Source organism: Oncorhynchus keta, chromosome 35 (assembly GCF_023373465.1).
Source record: "Oncorhynchus keta strain PuntledgeMale-10-30-2019 chromosome 35, Oket_V2, whole genome shotgun sequence".
NCBI lineage: Eukaryota > Metazoa > Chordata > Actinopteri > Salmoniformes > Salmonidae > Oncorhynchus > Oncorhynchus keta.
In genome coordinates, this window is record NC_068455.1 from 46,598,570 (window position 1) to 46,616,721 (window position 18,152).

The following is an 18,152-nucleotide window of genomic DNA, read 5'->3' on the forward strand; positions in this document are numbered from 1 at the left end:
AAGATCATCAAGGACAACAACCACTCGAGCCACTGCCTGTTCACCCCGCTGTCATCCAGAAGGCGAGGTCAGTACAGGTGCATCAAAGCTGGGACCGAGAGACTGAAAAACAGCTTCTATCTCAAGGCCATCAGACTGTTAAACAGCCATCACTAACATTGAGTGGCTGCTGCCAACACACTGACTCAACTTCAGCCACTTTAATAATGGGAATTGATGGGAAATGATGTAAAATATATCACTTGCCACTTTAAACAATGCTACCTAATATAATGTTTACATACCCTACATTATTCATCTCATATGTATATGTATATACTGTACTCTATATCATCTACTGCATCTTTATGTAATACATGTATCACTAGCCACTTTAACTATGCCACTTTGTTTACATACTCATCTCATATGTATATACTGCACTCAATACCATCTACTGTATCTTGCCTATGCCGCTCTGTACCATCACTCACTCATATATCTTTATGTACAGGTAGTAGTTTTGGAATTGTTAGCTAGATTACTTGTTGGTTATTACTGCATTGTCGGAACTAGAAGCACAAGCATTTCGCTACACTCGCATTAACATCTGCTAACCATGTGTATGTGACAAATACAATTTGATTTGATTTTATTTGATTTTGTGATGGTGCACAGTATATTCAATTTATCTATTAGACTTTTTTAAATGTAGATGTTCCAAAAGCTTGTATGCATGGAGGCCTGGAGATGCTAAACGTGTGTATGTTAATTAACGGTCAATTACCGTGAGACTGTTGCATGACAATAACCGTCTTGACAAAATGTCATGACTGGCACAGACCTAGTCAAGATGGTTATTATCAACAACAACAAGCTAGCAGAGATGGTGAGAAGCAGTAGCACCAGAGGATGAGACCCCAAACCCAAGGCTTGCCATCTTTCCTCTGAAGAAGCCTCATCACCGTGGGCAGCTCTCCGTAACCATGTGTTAAGCAGCAAAAAAGGCAGGCCACCACGACAAGACAATCCAATCAAGGCTTGGGAGAGAACTTGACTTTTGCCCTGGAGAGCTCCGACAGACAGATACACCTACTCATTCCCAGGTGAGGTGGCATTGCGCCTTTCCGTCGGGCATTTGCAGAAATCTGGTTAGCAGAGATAGGTCTCCTCCCTTTTCATGGGGTTTGTGACTTTGTCATTGGCCCCTCTTCTAGCCACCCCCGAGCAGCAGGGAGGTGGAGAAGCTATGGTTTACATGACCATTACAGTCTGAATCATGGCTTTGTGTTATAGAGTCCCCCCCTGCCCAGAGTGGATTAATTTCAGAGTTATGTCTCAGCCAGTGGAAGCATATTGAGGTGGAAGGGGGTTGAGACATTGCATCGAAAACTAATGTCATTAAGGAGGGTGAGGTGGCGAGGTGTGTGTTTCTGTGATGTGTTGCCTCTAATAATGCATTAATGTGTATGGGTCCCCAGAAAACACATCCTGGAGGGGGTGTAATGAGATAAACGGTGAAGTGGAAATTGGCTCTCCTCCCTTTATGCCATTCTCCATCTTCTCCCACCTGTCCGACTCCGCTCCCTACCTCCCTAACTCAACCTCTCAGCCCCTCAGGCTCAGGAGTTTCTCTAAGCTTTCATAACAATGGGAGCTTTCCATCACAGGTAGGTCCATTTGTCTTTGTGGCCCGAGGGACTATAGGCCAAACTATCCTTTAACCTGTAGCCTATCCATCCATCCACTGACATGGTACAAATATTTGAAGTCCCTGTCAGAGAAAGTTACCTGTGTTGATCTTGGAGGTGACGCGCGACAGGTTGATGCGCTGAGAGGGCCGTATGGGGGTGGCACTTCTCTGGGTGCTGGCTTTGCATCGCTCTGAGGGTTTGCTGATCTTGGACAGGGGTGCAAAGATCCCTGTCAGGGGGGAGAATGTGAGAAGAGATAGAGAAAAAGAGATTTCATTGCTTTTAGCAGAGAGCAAGAGGTCAAAATGGGCCAAACACCAGATTGGGACAGCCATTTGAGATGTTCACTCACAACTCACATGAGGAGAATAGCTCTTGCTATAGTGAGACGCCATTGAGCAACCAACTTGTTCGATAGGTCCTAATAGCTTCGGATGGAGGATATCGACTGAGTATATGGTGATACGCAGCGATTGGATTGATTAATGCTTAGGGAGTACTGTCAGTCGGGGTTGTAGCGGACATACCGTGTTTGAGGCGGCAGGAAAAGTACTGAACTCCAGCGACGGATCCGTCATTCTTCCCCTCCGCTTGGTCGAGTTCCACGCCGGCCCAAAGACCGCCGGCGAACTCGGTGCTGCCGCAGAACTGTAGAGTGCCCACCTGAATACACACACACAGATGCACACACACATTAAACAGCTATAGAGCCAACAAACATGGACCTACTCCAAAAGATAGTCAGTAAAAAAATTGGGTGGGGGGGAGGACTCTCTCAATATGGTTGTTTCATCCTCTATCTGTCCATCCTTGGGAGAGCACGGCTGCGTATTTAGGTAAAGGCGGGCCCCCCTATCAAGAACCCGCGGCAACTCAAGCGTGTTTTGATGCGTCCAAAACTACAAACACGTAGAGGAGGGGGGACAAAAATGAATTAAAAGAAAATAGAGATCAAAGTGCCTGGCTCGCCAGAGCGGCAGGGAGAAAATAGGGTTATGATTAGCCAATCTGTGTGAACTCAACGCCCGGCGTTCTCGCTCTCAGTGTGGCGCGGGAATTCATTAATAGCTTATTCTTTGAGGGGGCCCTGTCTGTCTGTCTGTGTGCACACGCGCGCACTCAGAATCTGTTTGGAGTGTGTGCGTGTAGGAGTGAGGGTGTCTTCAGGCAGGAACATCCCTTATCATCCCTTTCTTTTCCTTCCCTTGTCTTAAGAAGTATAAAAACATACTTGACCGCCAAAGATGGTGTTGTCATAGACATTTTCCTGGGGCTAGAGTGTCATGATCTTTCACAGAGTGCTATATTGTTAAGAGTTACAATCAGTAATTGTCTTGGCAGATGAGCTGTTCACTCAAATAAGCAGACGGCTCCTTTTTTCTCTACCAGTTATGGACAATCAACCAATGACAGTCTGTGGATTTGAGACCCTTCTTTGATGGCTATGGAACTGGCCGCTTACCTTCTGACCGGCGATGACCACGCGGTCGCCCAGCTGGATGCCCATGATGATGAGCTGGTGCCGAGCCTTGTCGGAGAGGCCTGATGGATCTTGGGCAGGGAGGGTCAGGGGGGCACAGGGCCGGGGAAGGGCCTCCCTCAGCAGGCTGCGCAGCTCCTTGGCCAGGGCGGCGGCGTCCGCCATCTCCAAGAACATGTCCAAGGGCTCGGATACCACGTCGGCCGGGCACTGGCCCCTCTCGTTCTGGGGGAAGAGAGATGGGGCAAGAAGAGGAAAATAAATGAGGGTACAGAGAGAGTGAGAGAATAAAAAAGAATAGAAGAGAGAGTCAACACTGAAGTAGACTAATTTATCCCCAGCTGATTTATAAAATAGCAGCTGTCTGTAGTAATAGAGCAAAAATTAGCCTCCAAAAAAGTTAACAACAATGTCACTTCATGAGACTGGTGGTTCTACTTAGGTCTAGAAAACTCAAGTTTGGACGTGATTACCACCATTACCAACAAAAATACACCCGATCAGTGTTTCATGTGCAGTACATTGACGCGGGCACACACCCTGGGGGTTCAGTGAAATGGCTAAGCCTCAGAGATCCTCATAACTGTCAGAGAGACAGTCAGAGCACTGAGGTGTCAGAGGAGAGATGGTTTCAGAGGTGTAATAGACGAGGGAGGGCGTTTGAATTGGTGCTGCTGAAGTAATTGGGACCTCACTCACCAACCCCTCTGGAGGGGCGAGTGGTTCTTTATGAATTGTCAAAGGAGCTCTCTGCAAGAGCCTGCCTTTCACACTGTGCTAATGGACACGCTGCTGATTGATGTATATGTGTAATGTCTGTCGATATGATATGAATGTAAGTAATTTATCATGTCGTTGTACAAAAGCATATCCTTAGTGCATTAAGGTCTTTGGAGATAGAGTGTGTGTGTGTGTGTGTGCCTTCAGAAAGTATTCACACCCCTTGACCTTTTCAACATTTCGCTGCCAAAGGTGATTCTAACTCAGGGGGATGAATACTTTTATTTTATTTATATATAGTTATATTTTTGTCCTCTACTGACTGAGTATTATGTGTAGATTGTTGACAAATAAAGCTAATTAAATTAATTTTAATCCCACTTTGAAACAACAAAACGTGGAAAAAGTCAATGGGTGTGAATACTTTCCAAAGGCACTGTATGTGTGAGCTGGAATGTGTTTAAAGTCAGGCCATGGGTGTTAACGCAATGCTAGTTATGATGTGTTAAAAACAGCCCTTAGGGTGACCAGGAATGAATTTAAATGGCAGTGGCAATGGGTGTGTGGCATTGCCACTGCCATTCTTCCCACCTTTAATTCAGTTCCATACTTTCATTCCTAGGAAAACCTTTGACCTTGCCAGTGCAGCTCTTCTGTCATGTTCTCTTTTACATTTCCAGCTGGGCACCTAGTTACCTACAGTAGCCACTTTTAACTGCAGACAGGTGTTAAAGGAGAATCGACGGACCAATTAGCGTGTTGAGATATTTTCCATTTAGTGCTCAGAGGAGACGCGGGGAAGATAAAAGCTCACGTATAATCACAACCAAATACGGAACTTTGCAAAGTTAGCCTTCATTAAAGTTATGTTCATACCACCTGGAGGGTGTCTGCCTAACATGTCATGTCTGGTTACAAGACTAACAACCAAAACAAATAGTTTGTTTATCTCTTGGCATCCGTTTCCGACAGCAACAGTTGCCATGGGCGGCGGTCAGGGAGAAACGGTCAGCTTCTCTAATTGGGAGAAGGGATTCTTTGTGACATGGGCAGTAGTTTGCCGAGGGGTTGTAAGGGTAGGTGGCTTGCGGTGGAAGATAGCAGCAAGATAGCAGGTTGGGCAGGCAAATCAAACCACGTCTTGAACCTTTATTCAAATGTGAAAGAGGAGCTAGTAGGCAGCCAACAGAGCCAGGACATACATTTGGACAGGCTTTTTCTCGTAACGGTGAGTAGCTCGGCAAAGAAGCAAGATAGCAATTTCGGCCACTGACTGATATGGTTCCTGTGCTAGTGCTAACAACTGACCTGGACCAGTTTCAGTCGAAAGCTGGCGAGCTAATGCACCTTCAAACTCAGTGCCTCTTTGCTTGACATCATGGGAAATATCAAAAGAAATCAGCAAAAACCTCAGAAAAAAAATTATAGACGTCCACAAGTCTGGATCAACCTTGGGAGCAATTTCCAAACACCTGAAGGTACCAAGTTCATCTGTACAAACAATAGTATGCAAGTTTAAACACCATGGGACCACGCAGCCATCATACCGCTTAGGAAGGAGACGCGCTCTGTCTCCTAGAGATGAATGTACTTTGGTGCGAAAAGTTTAAATCAATCCCAGAACAACAGCAAAGGACCTTGTGAAGATGCTGGAGGAAACCGGTACAAAAGGATCTACACTTGGTGAAATCTGCATCGCATCTCGACTGGCTGGTGATCTGTGCCAATGACCGAGCTAACAAACCCCTTGAAAAACAACCAACATAGAAATTAGAAACTGGTGGAAATAGCCAAAAGTCATTACACCAAAAAACAGAGCAGAGCAGTTAGCAGTGCTACCACTTCTGTCTGACTCTGGACTACACATTATCCCCAGGAATAGAAGTTCAAACCACATCCTGTCCTATATCTTTACCTGCTCCTGCTCCTTCACCTTAACCCTTTCCTTGTTGTCTGAATAAAAGTACAATGCATTCTCCTTCAAAAAAATGCAAGAGAAAAAGGAGTAGGCAAAATGTTCAACTTATATCAACAGCATGTTTCTTGACAGCTCATAGACTTAGTAACAGCTAGGTCAATTCGGAATAAAGAAAGGCAGCAATGTATTTTTGCCCTGCTTCCCTTTCATGCTTACGTATTAAGCTGGCGATTAATGTTTATGCCCTCTAGCACTGTCATAGTCTTGGATCTTTGTACTCCTTGGAGACCAAGTCTTGTTTTCGAGAGAGGTTGAAAAGTATAGCCAGTAAGTACACTGTGCCAAATCAAACATCAGTTTTCTCCTCGAAACTCTAGTTGTGTAAGGAGCAGAATCGATTCACAGATACGCCAGCACTCTGCTGCCCTCATGTGATGAAATAAAACATATCCAATGAGGCAGAATGGGCAAAATGATAGAGGCAAATCCATTTGAATGCAAATATGGACAACACTGGATGAGGGCGCATTGTCAATTTCACCTGGTGCAAGTCTCTATTCAAAGTAAATGTCAGAGTTAAATCAGGGAGCCGCTGAAGCAAAGCCCTCAGCATACACTTTGCAGTGCTACAGAGACAAAAAGCCTCAGAGTGAGCCTATATGAGAAAGCACTTTGTCTAAGATGAGAGGGGAAATTCAAAGCACATTGAAGAGATTGGTATTCCAAACGAATGCCTGTTTAGTGTACTGCGTCAAATGAGGCCAAATCGTAAATGTGATACACAAAAACTTGTTCCCCCAATCAAAAGCCCCAGATTAACACAGAGGTTGATGCTAAAATAAAAGGTTAGGCACACAGGTTAGGCACACAGGGCTAGCGCAGCCAACACAGAGGCTACGGCTGAGGACACAAACAAGTACGAGAAGTCCTGCTGCGCCCTCTGCAGAGCCATCAAACAAGCAAAAGGACAATCTAGGAACAAGGTTGAATCATTTTACACAGGCTTTGACGCCTGACGCATGTGGCAGGGGCTACAGTGCATTACAGATTAGAAAGGAAGACCCAGCCGTAATCTGTCCAATGATGCCTTTCTACCAGATGAACTCAATGCATGCTTTAAAAAAATGCAAAACTCTTGAGCCGTGCACAAGGGCAACGGCTGACCCAGGGGACTGGGTGATCTAGCTCTGCGAGGTCGACGTGAGTAAGGTTTTTAATGAGGTTAACAGGCGTAAGGCAGCAGGGCCGGAAAGTATAGCAGGGCTCATTCCCAGAGCATGTGCAGAACAGCTGGCAGCCATATTCACGATCATCTTCATCGACGGCTCTGCAATGGAGCGGGTCGAGACCTTCAAGTTCCTGTGTCCAAATCACTAAGGACTTAAAATGGTCCACAAACACGCAATCAGTCGCAGAGAAGACGCGACAGTGCCTCTTCTCCCTCAAGAGGTTGAAAAGATTTGCCATGGGCCCTCAAATCCTTAAAAAGTTCTACAGCTGCACCATTGAGAGTATCTTGACTGGCTGCATCACTGCTTGGTATGGCAACTGTACCGCCCTCAATTGCATGGTGCTTACAGAGGGTGGTGCAGACAGCCCAGTACATTACTGGAGCTGAGCTCCCCGCCATCCAGGACCTCCATATCAGGCGGTGTGAAAGGAAGGCCCAGAACCCATAGACTGTTCTCTCTGCTTCCACAGAGCAAGCGGTACTGGAGCAACAAGTCGGACACCAACAGTATCCTGAACAGCTTCTACCCTCAAGCCATAAGCTAAATATCTACCAAAATGGCTACATGGACTATATGCATTGACCCTTTTAGTCTGTTTATATTTTTTGCACTGTCTCTATAAACACTCACTCTATGCACACTCTACACACTCACTCCCAAACACTGACACTCCAACACACACAAACACTTAATTTGCTCATACACACAAATACTGACCCTACACACACTGGCATACACTTCTGCTACTCTGTAATACATCCTGATGCCGAGTCACCTTACCCCTATACATTTCTACCTCTATCACTCCAGTATCCCTGCACATTATTAATATGGTATTGGCACTGACCATGGAACTGACAATGTATAGAGCTTACTTACTTTCTTGTGTTCTTCTTATTTCTATTTCTCGTTTGCTTTTGTTCTACTTGACTTGATCTATTTGTATAGTACAATTGATACTGATTACTGCATTGTTGAGAAATAACAACAAGAAAAGGTATTACACTGCACTTGTGCACATGAAAAAGAAACGTGAAACTACAGAGGAAGGATAAGCTCTACGCTCCCTGCCCCCCAAAATAGGCAGAACTACAACGTACAGTTATCCTCCTCGGGTATGTTATTGGAAGTATACACATGAAGCTACACTTCTTGATGAACTCTATCTTTCTAATTGACAGATTGTGATCGGGCTCAGAGAGATGATTACGAACTTCAAAATTGCCAAGCCTGTGCCTTTCACAACATGAACGAACTCCCATCACCTCTCTCGCAGATCTCGCTGAATAACGATGTGCTGTGGTGAGTCACAAGCCTTACTGAATCAAACAGAGGGGATGGCAGTATGGAGGACTAACACAGGAGCTTTTCTTCAAATAAGATTTATAGGGACAGTAGAGTGGGAGGGGGTGAGAACGTATATCCTCTGCCTACATCTCTGCAATCAAAGTGTTTTCTATTGCATTCTTTATTCACTTTTTTTGTTTTTTGATAAGTTGTTGAGAGATGAACTGTAATACCTGGTTGTGATCCACGGAATTGCAGGACTGATTATGGCAAGTCTGTTTTGTTTCTGCTTGGCAAGCTAATATAGCTAGCTAATATGATTTGGATTATGCAACACCAGATTAACAGCATCAGTTTTTTGGCCACCTGCCCCGGTTCCTAGAGGGAAGTGGACTGCGGTGTGAGGGGATGCAGAAGCTTGCCTCATAGGGGGGCTTTTCCAGATTACTGCTGAGGTGTGATGGTCTTACTTATGCTTTTCAGTCATCGAAGCATCACCCAGGTGGGTGCTGCATTTCAGTAGTGGACGATCCAGCCTACCTACAGAAGAGGGACTGCGAACATTGAAGACGACAAGGTACCCGATGAAGAACTCTGTGGCCTGTTTGTCAGATGTTTCTAACTCTAACTCCATATATGCTCCCTCCGCTCAAGATACTACCTTTTCGAACTGCCTACCTTCTAAAGCTGTGGAAGGCCATCACCGAAGAACTGCCAGATCAAAATTACTTAGATTCTACTTGTAATGAAAAGTGCTATATAGAACAAGTCTATTATTATTTATACTGTACAAGTAGTGTCATCGGGGTATGGGCTGGGCATCTGAAAGAGTGCAATTAACCAATCAATCAATCGTTTTCATTTGACCATGACAAAATGTTTCCGCAAACATATTGCCTTGAACATTCCCTCGCAAAGTTACCTCTACCTGAGAACCAACCAAAATGTTCAAGGAACATTTCTCGATAGCTAAAGACTGAGCCACAGAGACTCTTTACTTGTCCCCCCTCTGGGCCTGAAATGCTTAAACAGGAGTCGCAGGTTGTTCCGAGACACAGCGGGCTTTTTAGTCGGGGTAAATAATATCAACAATGAAAATTCATCTGGTGTTGCGTTCCTCTCCACTCGCACCGAGGGGGTGTAAAATTGGTTTCGGAGATAAATTAGTGCTGTTAATTTGCAGGAAAAACCTGCGGGAGAGAACTGAATGAGAGAGTTGGGGAAGGTAAAGCGAAGAAGCGAGAGTCGGGCATAGGAGGGATGTGTGACACCTTCAGTGGCGAAGAAACACACATCTGCTCGACGGGGTCTTTGTGTCACAAGGATTGCACATTCCTGAGGGGTATAATTTCGAGAGAGCGGGGGATGAGTGGAAAGGAGGTGTGACGGTATGTGTGACTGTGTGTGGTGTGTATATTCATTTACTATGACTATACATGAGTAGAATGGAGAACATTCATGCGTAGAAATGAAGACTTTCTATATGAATGAGAAGGCATGTGTAAAATGTGTGTTTGCGTGTGAGAGTGTATTTAAATAAAACCCACTCCTATAAATCAAGCCAGCACTGTGTTTATGGTAAAATGGTAGTAAAGTGGTCTTGAGTTGTGTTTTACATTAGTCAAATGTGAGGAGAGACAGCTGAACAGCCTCTAAGCTAGTTAGGTAGGTGGTACCAGGTAGCTACCAGCTGAGTTGAATTATGTTACAGGAAGCAGAAGGTACCCATTGACACCACATTTCCCAGGCAAATGTACAGCACAGAGCGATTTAGGTTCTCTGTTGAAAGTGTCTGGGAAATCAGCCCTAAGTGTTTATCCAAGGGGAAGGGCAATTTGGGGAACATACCCTGAAGGTGGGGTTAGCTCCCAGTTCTAGCAGACACTTGACTGCGGAGGAGCACAGGTTGGAGGCGGCAATGTGCAGGGCCGTGCCGAAGTCAAAGTCACTGCAGGTGGTGTCTACCTCTGAAACAAGTTCATAGATCCAATCAAATTAGATTAAATAACACTTCATTGTCTGCTTTTGCAGAAATGTGCTTTATATCTCAATGCTTCATCATCACAAGAAGACAAAAAGTTTAAGGAGAGAGAGAGAGGTGTGACATGCTGAAAGTCAGCAAATTGTATTTAGTTATTCTTTATTTGAACAGACAACAGTAAGTGTGGTCTATTTACTGTTTGTGTCTGTTTATTCAGTATATTTGAAAAATAATGTAAGAGTCGTACACTCTAGGAGCTCAGTGTTTGTCATTATACCTTGACAGACACAGTCTGTTGAAACAATGGTTATAAAATGATTGCGTCTGAGCTCCGAGAGTGTGCAGCTCTCCTTTTCTTTTTCATGTGTTCTACTCCGCTAGTTAGCACCTCGCCTAAACAGGTGTGCGTTTTTTGTTGCCTACAGATTATTCAGCATATTTGCCTACACAAGTACTCCCTTTGCACATACTGTATGAGTGTACTATTCTGAAAACTGGAAGCTTGAATCCTTATTGTTTGAGATCATGTGAGTGTGGTTGCAGAGGACAAAGTATCAAATGACAGTGTTGGTAGTAAAGTTTCTTTCCCTTCGTAGCATTCTCTCCAGTTATCTGTTCCACAATTTATCTATCCAGCCCAAAGTGTCTTCCCTCTCTTATCCCCTATCCCATCTCCACTTTCCTCACCCCCGGGCTGGGAGGCGTGCAGAACCACCCGGATGAGCTGGGGCACATCGAAGTAGGCGGCGTAGTGCAAGGCACTCATGTTGGTCCACCGCGACCGCAGACCAGGCTCTGCCCCCAGGGACAGGAGTTGCTGGGCGAAGCTGGCCGCCATGTCTGCGTCACCTAAGGGGACAGACAGAAGGTCAATGGCTGCCAGAACACTACAGTACACAATGTCAGGGCAGACTTTAAGCCTTTCAAACAATATTTCTCACAGACAGAGAGACAGACGGTCAAAGGCTGCCAGAACACTACAGTACACAATGTCAGGGCAGACTTTAAGCCTTTCAAACAATATTTCTCATAGACAGAGAGACAGCGAGAGACAGATGGACAATGGCTGCCAGAACACTACAGTACACAATGTCAGGGCAGACTTTAAGCCTTTCAAACAATATTTCTCATAGACAGAGAGACAGCGAGAGACAGATGGACAATGGCTGCCAGAACACTACAGTACACAATGTCAGGGCAGACTTTTAAGCCTTCAAACAATATTTCAGACAGACGGACGGACAGACAGACAGACGGACAGTCGGTCGGTCAATGGCTGAACACAGTACACAATGTCAGGGCAGACTTTAAGCCTTTCAAACATTATTTCTCATAGACAGAGAGAGAGAGAGACAGACAGACAAACAAGACACTCAATCACATGCATGCACACCTATATATACACTACCCTCTACTCACCTATGCCGGGTGCCCCCGCCTTGCAGCAGTAGTGCAGGAGGCTCATGTCGGTCAAGCCATCTCGGTCATTCACACCACAGCCTCTCTTTAGGATCTAACAGTGGTGCAACGATAAGCATCACTGCTATGTCTAAATAGTCAGTTAGCTATGTGCAACACAGATCTAATAATAGCCATGAAAACCTAGAAATGTCTGAGACCAAGGGATTTTACAGCACTGAACCGATACTAACTTCAGAAGCTGGAAACCCAAACTAAGGTGGCTATCACTTTTGTTGTGGGAAGTCATTTGTGAGGTCTTTTTTTTTGCAGTGCTATGTTATCACTAAAGCAAGTTGTATGCTTTGGAATTCATAAAGAAATGTCCACCTGCCTGAATGCTAAATTTCCCTAAGGACAGAGGCAGAGTTGTTCCCTTTCTCAGGGGGTCAATTATCCAGTTGCCACACTATCTACAGAAAGTAATTTAAAAAATGGGGGGGCGGGGGAAATCTGGCACAACACTGAGCACTAAGACATGGGGAAGAGAGAGATTACGTTTGATTTCAAGATCAGAGCTCACTGTACTGTATAGTATGTTGCAGTATTTAAATCAATACAAATGTTTTCCACAGGTGATTAGCTACACTGAATAGTTATTTTATCATACAAATGAATGTTTTTGTGTAAAAAATATGTCTGATCGTGGCTGACTGATGCCGGATTCAAACTATAGACCCAAATCGAGCAAAGCCAAAATGAGACGTACTGGCTTGGCCTAATTACGCATGGACAATGGGAAAAGAAAATATTGACGCCAGCACACTATGGGTCAGCCCCATAGTGTGAATCAGGCATTAGGGTCGTCACAAACAATGTCCTTTGTGTTGTCTCTTTGTCTACAACCCCAGGAGGTTGAACAAATAGGTTATCTTAATGAACTAAACTGGAGAGATATTAAGTATATGTCCCAAATATCACCCTATGCCCTTGATATAGTGCACTACTTCTGACCAGAACCCTGAGGGCACTAAATAGGGAAGACGGTGACATTTGGGACACAAACTAGGTGTAATGGAGGAATAAGGGTCACCTCATTGCCGATCAGGCTGATATTCTTCTGGACCTGGGGCACCCACTGCCTGAGTACGGCGAACAGCTCCGGTACCGTGGTGCTGGACTCAAACAGCACCTCCCTGCACTGGGGCTCCTCGGGGTCAAAGAAGGAGAACTCTGGAGGGAACGAGAGCAAAAACAGAAAGACACTTTTCATCCTGTCACTTGCAATGAGACCTGGGGTGTATTCACTAGGAACCAAATTAAAGCAAATGGCCGAAACGGGGAGAGACTAACCTGAACTTGTCTAATGAGATATGCTCCGTTTTGTTATGGTTCGCAACTGTGTGCATTAATGAATACACCCTGGGTTCAAATAGTAATTAAAATAATTTCAAATATTTAATATGGGCTTGATAGAGGATGTCTGGCAAAATGGAAGCAATAGAAAAGTCAAAAAAATGCAAACCCCGCCCATCTGCCACTCAAGACAGGGTACAACAAATGCTAAAAATATATATTAACGATTTCGATTAATATTTAAAGCCAGGTCTGCTTGCAATTAATACATGTATTCAGTAGACTGTACGTGTGCATACAATAAGTGAAACCTACAACCAAGGCAATATGAAATGACACGAATAGAGCAGATGAGATTCCTTATTCTACTACTATTATTCTACAATGACAGGCAGCTTCGTACTACACAATATAGTTATATCTGAACATCCCACAACATTGTGCTCTGGTGAATGTAGCCCCGGAGCACCATGCTCTAACCAACTGTGACATCTGAATCACAGAAGAACCTGGGTGGATGAGAAAAGAGCCATGACGCCACCATCACTTACTTGCACTTGTCTTTTCTTACTACCACTGACTGCAAGTAAGGTTTTAATTGCAATGGCTTTGATAGGTGGTTGTCTTATCAACCTTAGTTGTAAACACTGACTAAGTCGCTCTAAATAAGAGCTTCTGTTAAAAACCTCTTCAACCTATGGGGGCGCTATGTCATTATTGGATAAAAAAAACGTGCCCGTTTTAAGCGCAATATTTTGTCACGAAAAGATGCAGGACTATGCATATAATTGGCAGCTTTGGAAAGAAAACACTCTGACGTTTTCAAAACTGCAAAGATATTATCTGTGAGTGCCACAGAACTCATGCTACAGGCGAAGCCAAGATGAAACCTCAAACAGGAAATGAGCAGAATTTTTGAGGCTCTGTTTCCCATCGTCTCCTTATATGGCTGTGAATGTGCCATGAATGAGCCTAAGCTCTCTGCCGTTCGTCCAAGATGTCTGCGGCATTGTGACGTATTTGTAGGCATATCATTGGAAGATTGGCCATAGGAGACTACATTTGCCAAGGGTCCGCCCGGTGTCCTTTGTCTAAATTGGTGCGTAATCTTCAGCTGCATGCATTTTGCCATGGGATTCAGAGGGGAAAGCATACTTCCACGAACAATATATCATCGAAGAGATATGTGAAAAACACCTTGAGGATTGGTTCTAAACAACGTTTGCCATGTTTCAGTCGATATTATGGAGTTCACGATCCCGGATCCGGGATGGCTAGTATCAAGAGGTTAACCTGTTACTCCTTCCCCCCTACTTTTTCGAACATTCTGTTAAAAATCGCGCAACATTTCAGCGCCCTGCTACTCATGCCAGGAATATAGTATATGCATATGATTAGTATGTGTGGATAGAAAACACTCAGACGTTTATAAAACTGGTTAAATCACGGCTGTGACTATAACAGAACGTGCGTTTCATCGAAAAGCGCAGGAAAATCTGATCACTGAAAATGCGAAAATATATCCATGTGCCACTAGAACCCATTGTTGAATGTGAACCACATTAAATGGGGCCGAGGTTGCAATACCTACAGCTTCCACACGATGTCAACAGTCTTGTCATTTGCCTACGATTTGTTTCTTGGTCAAACGGACACAAGGTAGCGCCTTTCTTCCGGTCTCCGACCGGATATTTTGGTTGAGATTTACCCGGACATTATTTCCAGACGTACAGTTATAGAATATACATCGCCTCGTGATCAATTTGATCGCTTATTAACGTTTACTTACAAAAGTATTTTGAAGTGTTTTGTGAAAGTTTATCGTCGACTTTTTTTATTTAAAAAAATGACGTTACGTTATAAAACGCTATTTTTTTCCTTGATCACAGTCTTCATAGATCGATATCTAGGCTATATATGGACCGATTTAATCGAAAAAAAGACCCAATAGTGATGTTTATGGGACATCTAGGAGTGCCAACAAAGAATATGGTCAAAGGTAATGAATGTTTTATATTTTATTTGTGCGTTTTGTGTAGTGCCGACTATGCTAATTATTTTGTTTACGTCCCCTGCGGGTCTTTTGGGGTGTTACATGCTATCAGATAATAGCTTCTCATGCTTTCGCCGAAAAGCATTTTAAAAATCTGACTTGTTGCCTGGATTCACAACGAGTGTAGCTTTAATTCAGTGCATGTGTATTTTGTGCATGTGTGTTTTAATGAACGTTTGAGTTTTAACGAGTGCTATTAGCATTTAGCATAGCGCATTTGCATTTCCAGATGGGACGCCTGCGTGTCGGGTAGGAGCAAGAGGTTAAAGAGCATATTGAAGTTAGAAGCAATAGGATTTGAAGTAATAGCCTACAACTCTTTTAGCACCGTTTTGCACTGGTCTGAGACAAGCATGGGGACTTGGTCTTAATAAATCAATGAGATTTTTATTTTCACTGAATCTACATCTGCGTATTGGTTGGACTACAATTACAATTAGGGTGTAGAAATGTTATGCTCTTAGTGTAACCTTTACTTAACTAGGCAAGTCAGTTAAGAACAAATTCTTATTTACAAGGACAGCTTACTCCTTCCTCCCTGTCGGGGAATTGAACCCCGGTCTCCTGCGTGCCCTGCCCACACGACACAGGGATTCTTTAGCAAAATAGCCCAGTACTGTACTCCCGACCATCACGCTGTACAGTGCCATATTTTCCATTCTATCCAAACGGAAAACCAGTGGGTTTTTCGTTTTTCTTGGAATAGAAACACCATAATATTGATCACGTTAATTAAGCAGGTAATAGTCAAAGGTTTGGACAAACCTACTCATTCCTGGGTTTTTCCATTTGTTTTTACATTGAAGAATAACAGTGAAGACATCACAACAATGAAATAACATATATGGAATCAGTTAAGAACAAATTCTTATTTTTAAGGACAGCCTACTCCTTCCTTGCCGTCGGGGAATTGAACCCCAGTTTCCCGCGTACCAGCATTCTCTAGTACAGCCATTATTGAAGGCTATCAAATGCTTCTCAAAGATGCCCTCTGGTGGTCAAACTAGCAGTAATTACTTTATTTAACCTATATTTATCAGGAAGGGCTCATTGAGATTTTAAACATCTTTTTCAAGAGCGTCCTGGCCAAGATAGGCAGCACAAAGTAATCTGGTAAAAACCATAGAATTCACAAGAGTATAACAAAATCAAAAACAGCCAATTAAAAACATTGACAGGTCAGGGAATCAGTCTCAAGATCATTCATCAGTGATTTAAAAATACCAATCGGGACAAGTTCTTCCAGTTTAAAAGTATTTTGTAAGGCGTTCCAAGACAATGGCGCAGAGTTCATAAAATCCCTTTTACCAAATTCAGTTCGGACATTTGGAACAGTTAGCAGGATAAAGTCCAGCGAACGAAGAGAGTACCCACCACATTTCTGAACAATAAAAATGCCCAAATAAAAAGGTAGTAAACCCAAAACGGCTTTGTAAATAAAAGTATACCCGTGCCTGAGTATTCGACTGACTAGAGAAGGCCAGCCAACCCTGGGATACAAAGTGCAGTGGTGCATAAGGGTATTGCAGTTTAAAATAAATCTCAAAGTGCCATGGTAAAGGGTGTCAATTGATCTCAAACACTGAGTGGAAGCATTCATATATAAAATATCCCCATAGTTTAGTAAAGGCACAAATGTAGCTGATACTATCCTCCTTCTGGCTTCAAAAGAAAAACAGGCCTTATTCCTAAAATAAAATCCTAATTTCAGCTTCAGCTTCAATTATTATTTTTTATTTTTTTGTTTGCAATTTAAAAGAGGCCGTCATCAATTAAAATTCCAAGATATTTATATGAGGTTACAACCTCAATCTCCTTGCCCTGACAGTTAGTAATAGGTGAAAGGTTCAGAGGTATATTTCTTGCTTTAGAAAACACCATTAGTTCAGTCAGTATTAAGGATAAGCTTCAATTGACACAAAGTATGTTGAACAGTATAAAAAGCGGTTTGCAAGTTCTGAGACGAGGTCCAACAGTAAATAACAGTATCATCAGCATAAAAATGAAGTTGCGCATTTTGGACATTTTTATCTAAATCATTTATATAAATAGTGAATAAGAGAGGACCAAGTAGAGAGCCTTGGGGCACACCATTAAAGACAGACAATTTAACAGACATAAGCCCATCAAATTGAGTGCACCGAGTTCTATCAGATAGTTAGCAAACCATGCAACTGCATGCTCTGAAAGACCTACACTCGACAATCTCTGCCTTAGTATAGCATGATCAACTGTATCAAAAGCCTTAGAGAGAGAGTGCTGTTTTTTGTCAAGGGCTTCAGTGATATAATTTAAAACCTTCATGACTGCTATAATTGTGCTATGCTTCTTCCTGAAGCCCGATGGTAAATAAAACCGCATTTAGCTGTTCACTCACAAGGGCTTCAAGTATTTTCACCAGGGGTAATGGTACCAGCGGTTCACATTTAAATAACGTGCCATGGAATTCTGCGGCACCATGCAAGCTGCGCCGCAGTACACTGCAACTTGTAAAGGAGACACCACTGTATGAAGTTGAGTTATTGTAAAATTGAAATATATAAATTTTTTGGAGGCAATAGTACCATGAATTTCATTGTCGGACATGGACAAATGGTACACCATACAACTCACAAGGCCCAGATTGTCATGTATTGTCATATTATGTCTTGTTCCTGTTCTTTCTCTTCACTCAATCTCCCTCTGCTGGTCGTATTAGGTTACCTTCTCTTCCTTTCCTTCCCCCAGCTGTCCCTCATCTTCTCTAACTACCTTGTTCACCCTTTTCCCACCTGTTCCCTTTTTCCCTCTGATTAGGTCTCTATTTCTCTCTCTGTTCCTGCTTCTGTCTTTGTCAGATTCTCGTTTGAGTTTCTCATGCCAGAACCAAACTATCGTCTTGTTTGCTTCACCCTTGTCCCGTCCTGTCGGAATCTACCTGTTCTTCTGATGCTACATGTGATCAGGTACCTCTGTCCTCTACGACCCGCGCCTACCCAGAGAGACCAGCAGTCTGTCGCCGCTCACCCAGCTATTATCCTCGGCTGCTAGAAGGGGACTCTAACCCAGCTACTG

At 43.5% G+C, this 18,152-nt stretch overlaps 1 protein-coding gene and 1 long non-coding RNA gene across 4 annotated transcripts in view; one reads left to right on the top strand and one right to left on the bottom strand.

Annotated features, from left to right (window-relative positions):
- LOC118368558 (CAP-Gly domain-containing linker protein 4-like) overlaps window positions 1-18,152 on the bottom strand; it is an 83,443-nt gene that overhangs the window by 52,557 nt on the left and 12,734 nt on the right. For all 3 annotated transcript variants that reach the window (XM_035752752.2, XM_052497085.1, XM_052497086.1), the window contains exons 3-9: window positions 12,783-12,922; window positions 11,711-11,804; window positions 10,979-11,140; window positions 10,159-10,277; window positions 3,136-3,378; window positions 2,201-2,336; window positions 1,771-1,902 (exon numbers count right to left, since the gene is read on the bottom strand). In XM_035752752.2, the coding sequence (XP_035608645.1) occupies window positions 1,771-1,902; window positions 2,201-2,336; window positions 3,136-3,378; window positions 10,159-10,277; window positions 10,979-11,140; window positions 11,711-11,804; window positions 12,783-12,922 (1,026 nt within the window). The remainder of the gene's footprint in view (window positions 1-1,770; window positions 1,903-2,200; window positions 2,337-3,135; window positions 3,379-10,158; window positions 10,278-10,978; window positions 11,141-11,710; window positions 11,805-12,782; window positions 12,923-18,152) is intronic.
- LOC118368559 (uncharacterized) lies at window positions 4,943-9,949 on the top strand. Its single transcript, XR_004822369.2, has 3 exons — window positions 4,943-5,101; window positions 8,205-8,325; window positions 8,794-9,949. It is a non-coding gene; the product is annotated as an uncharacterized LOC118368559 (long non-coding RNA).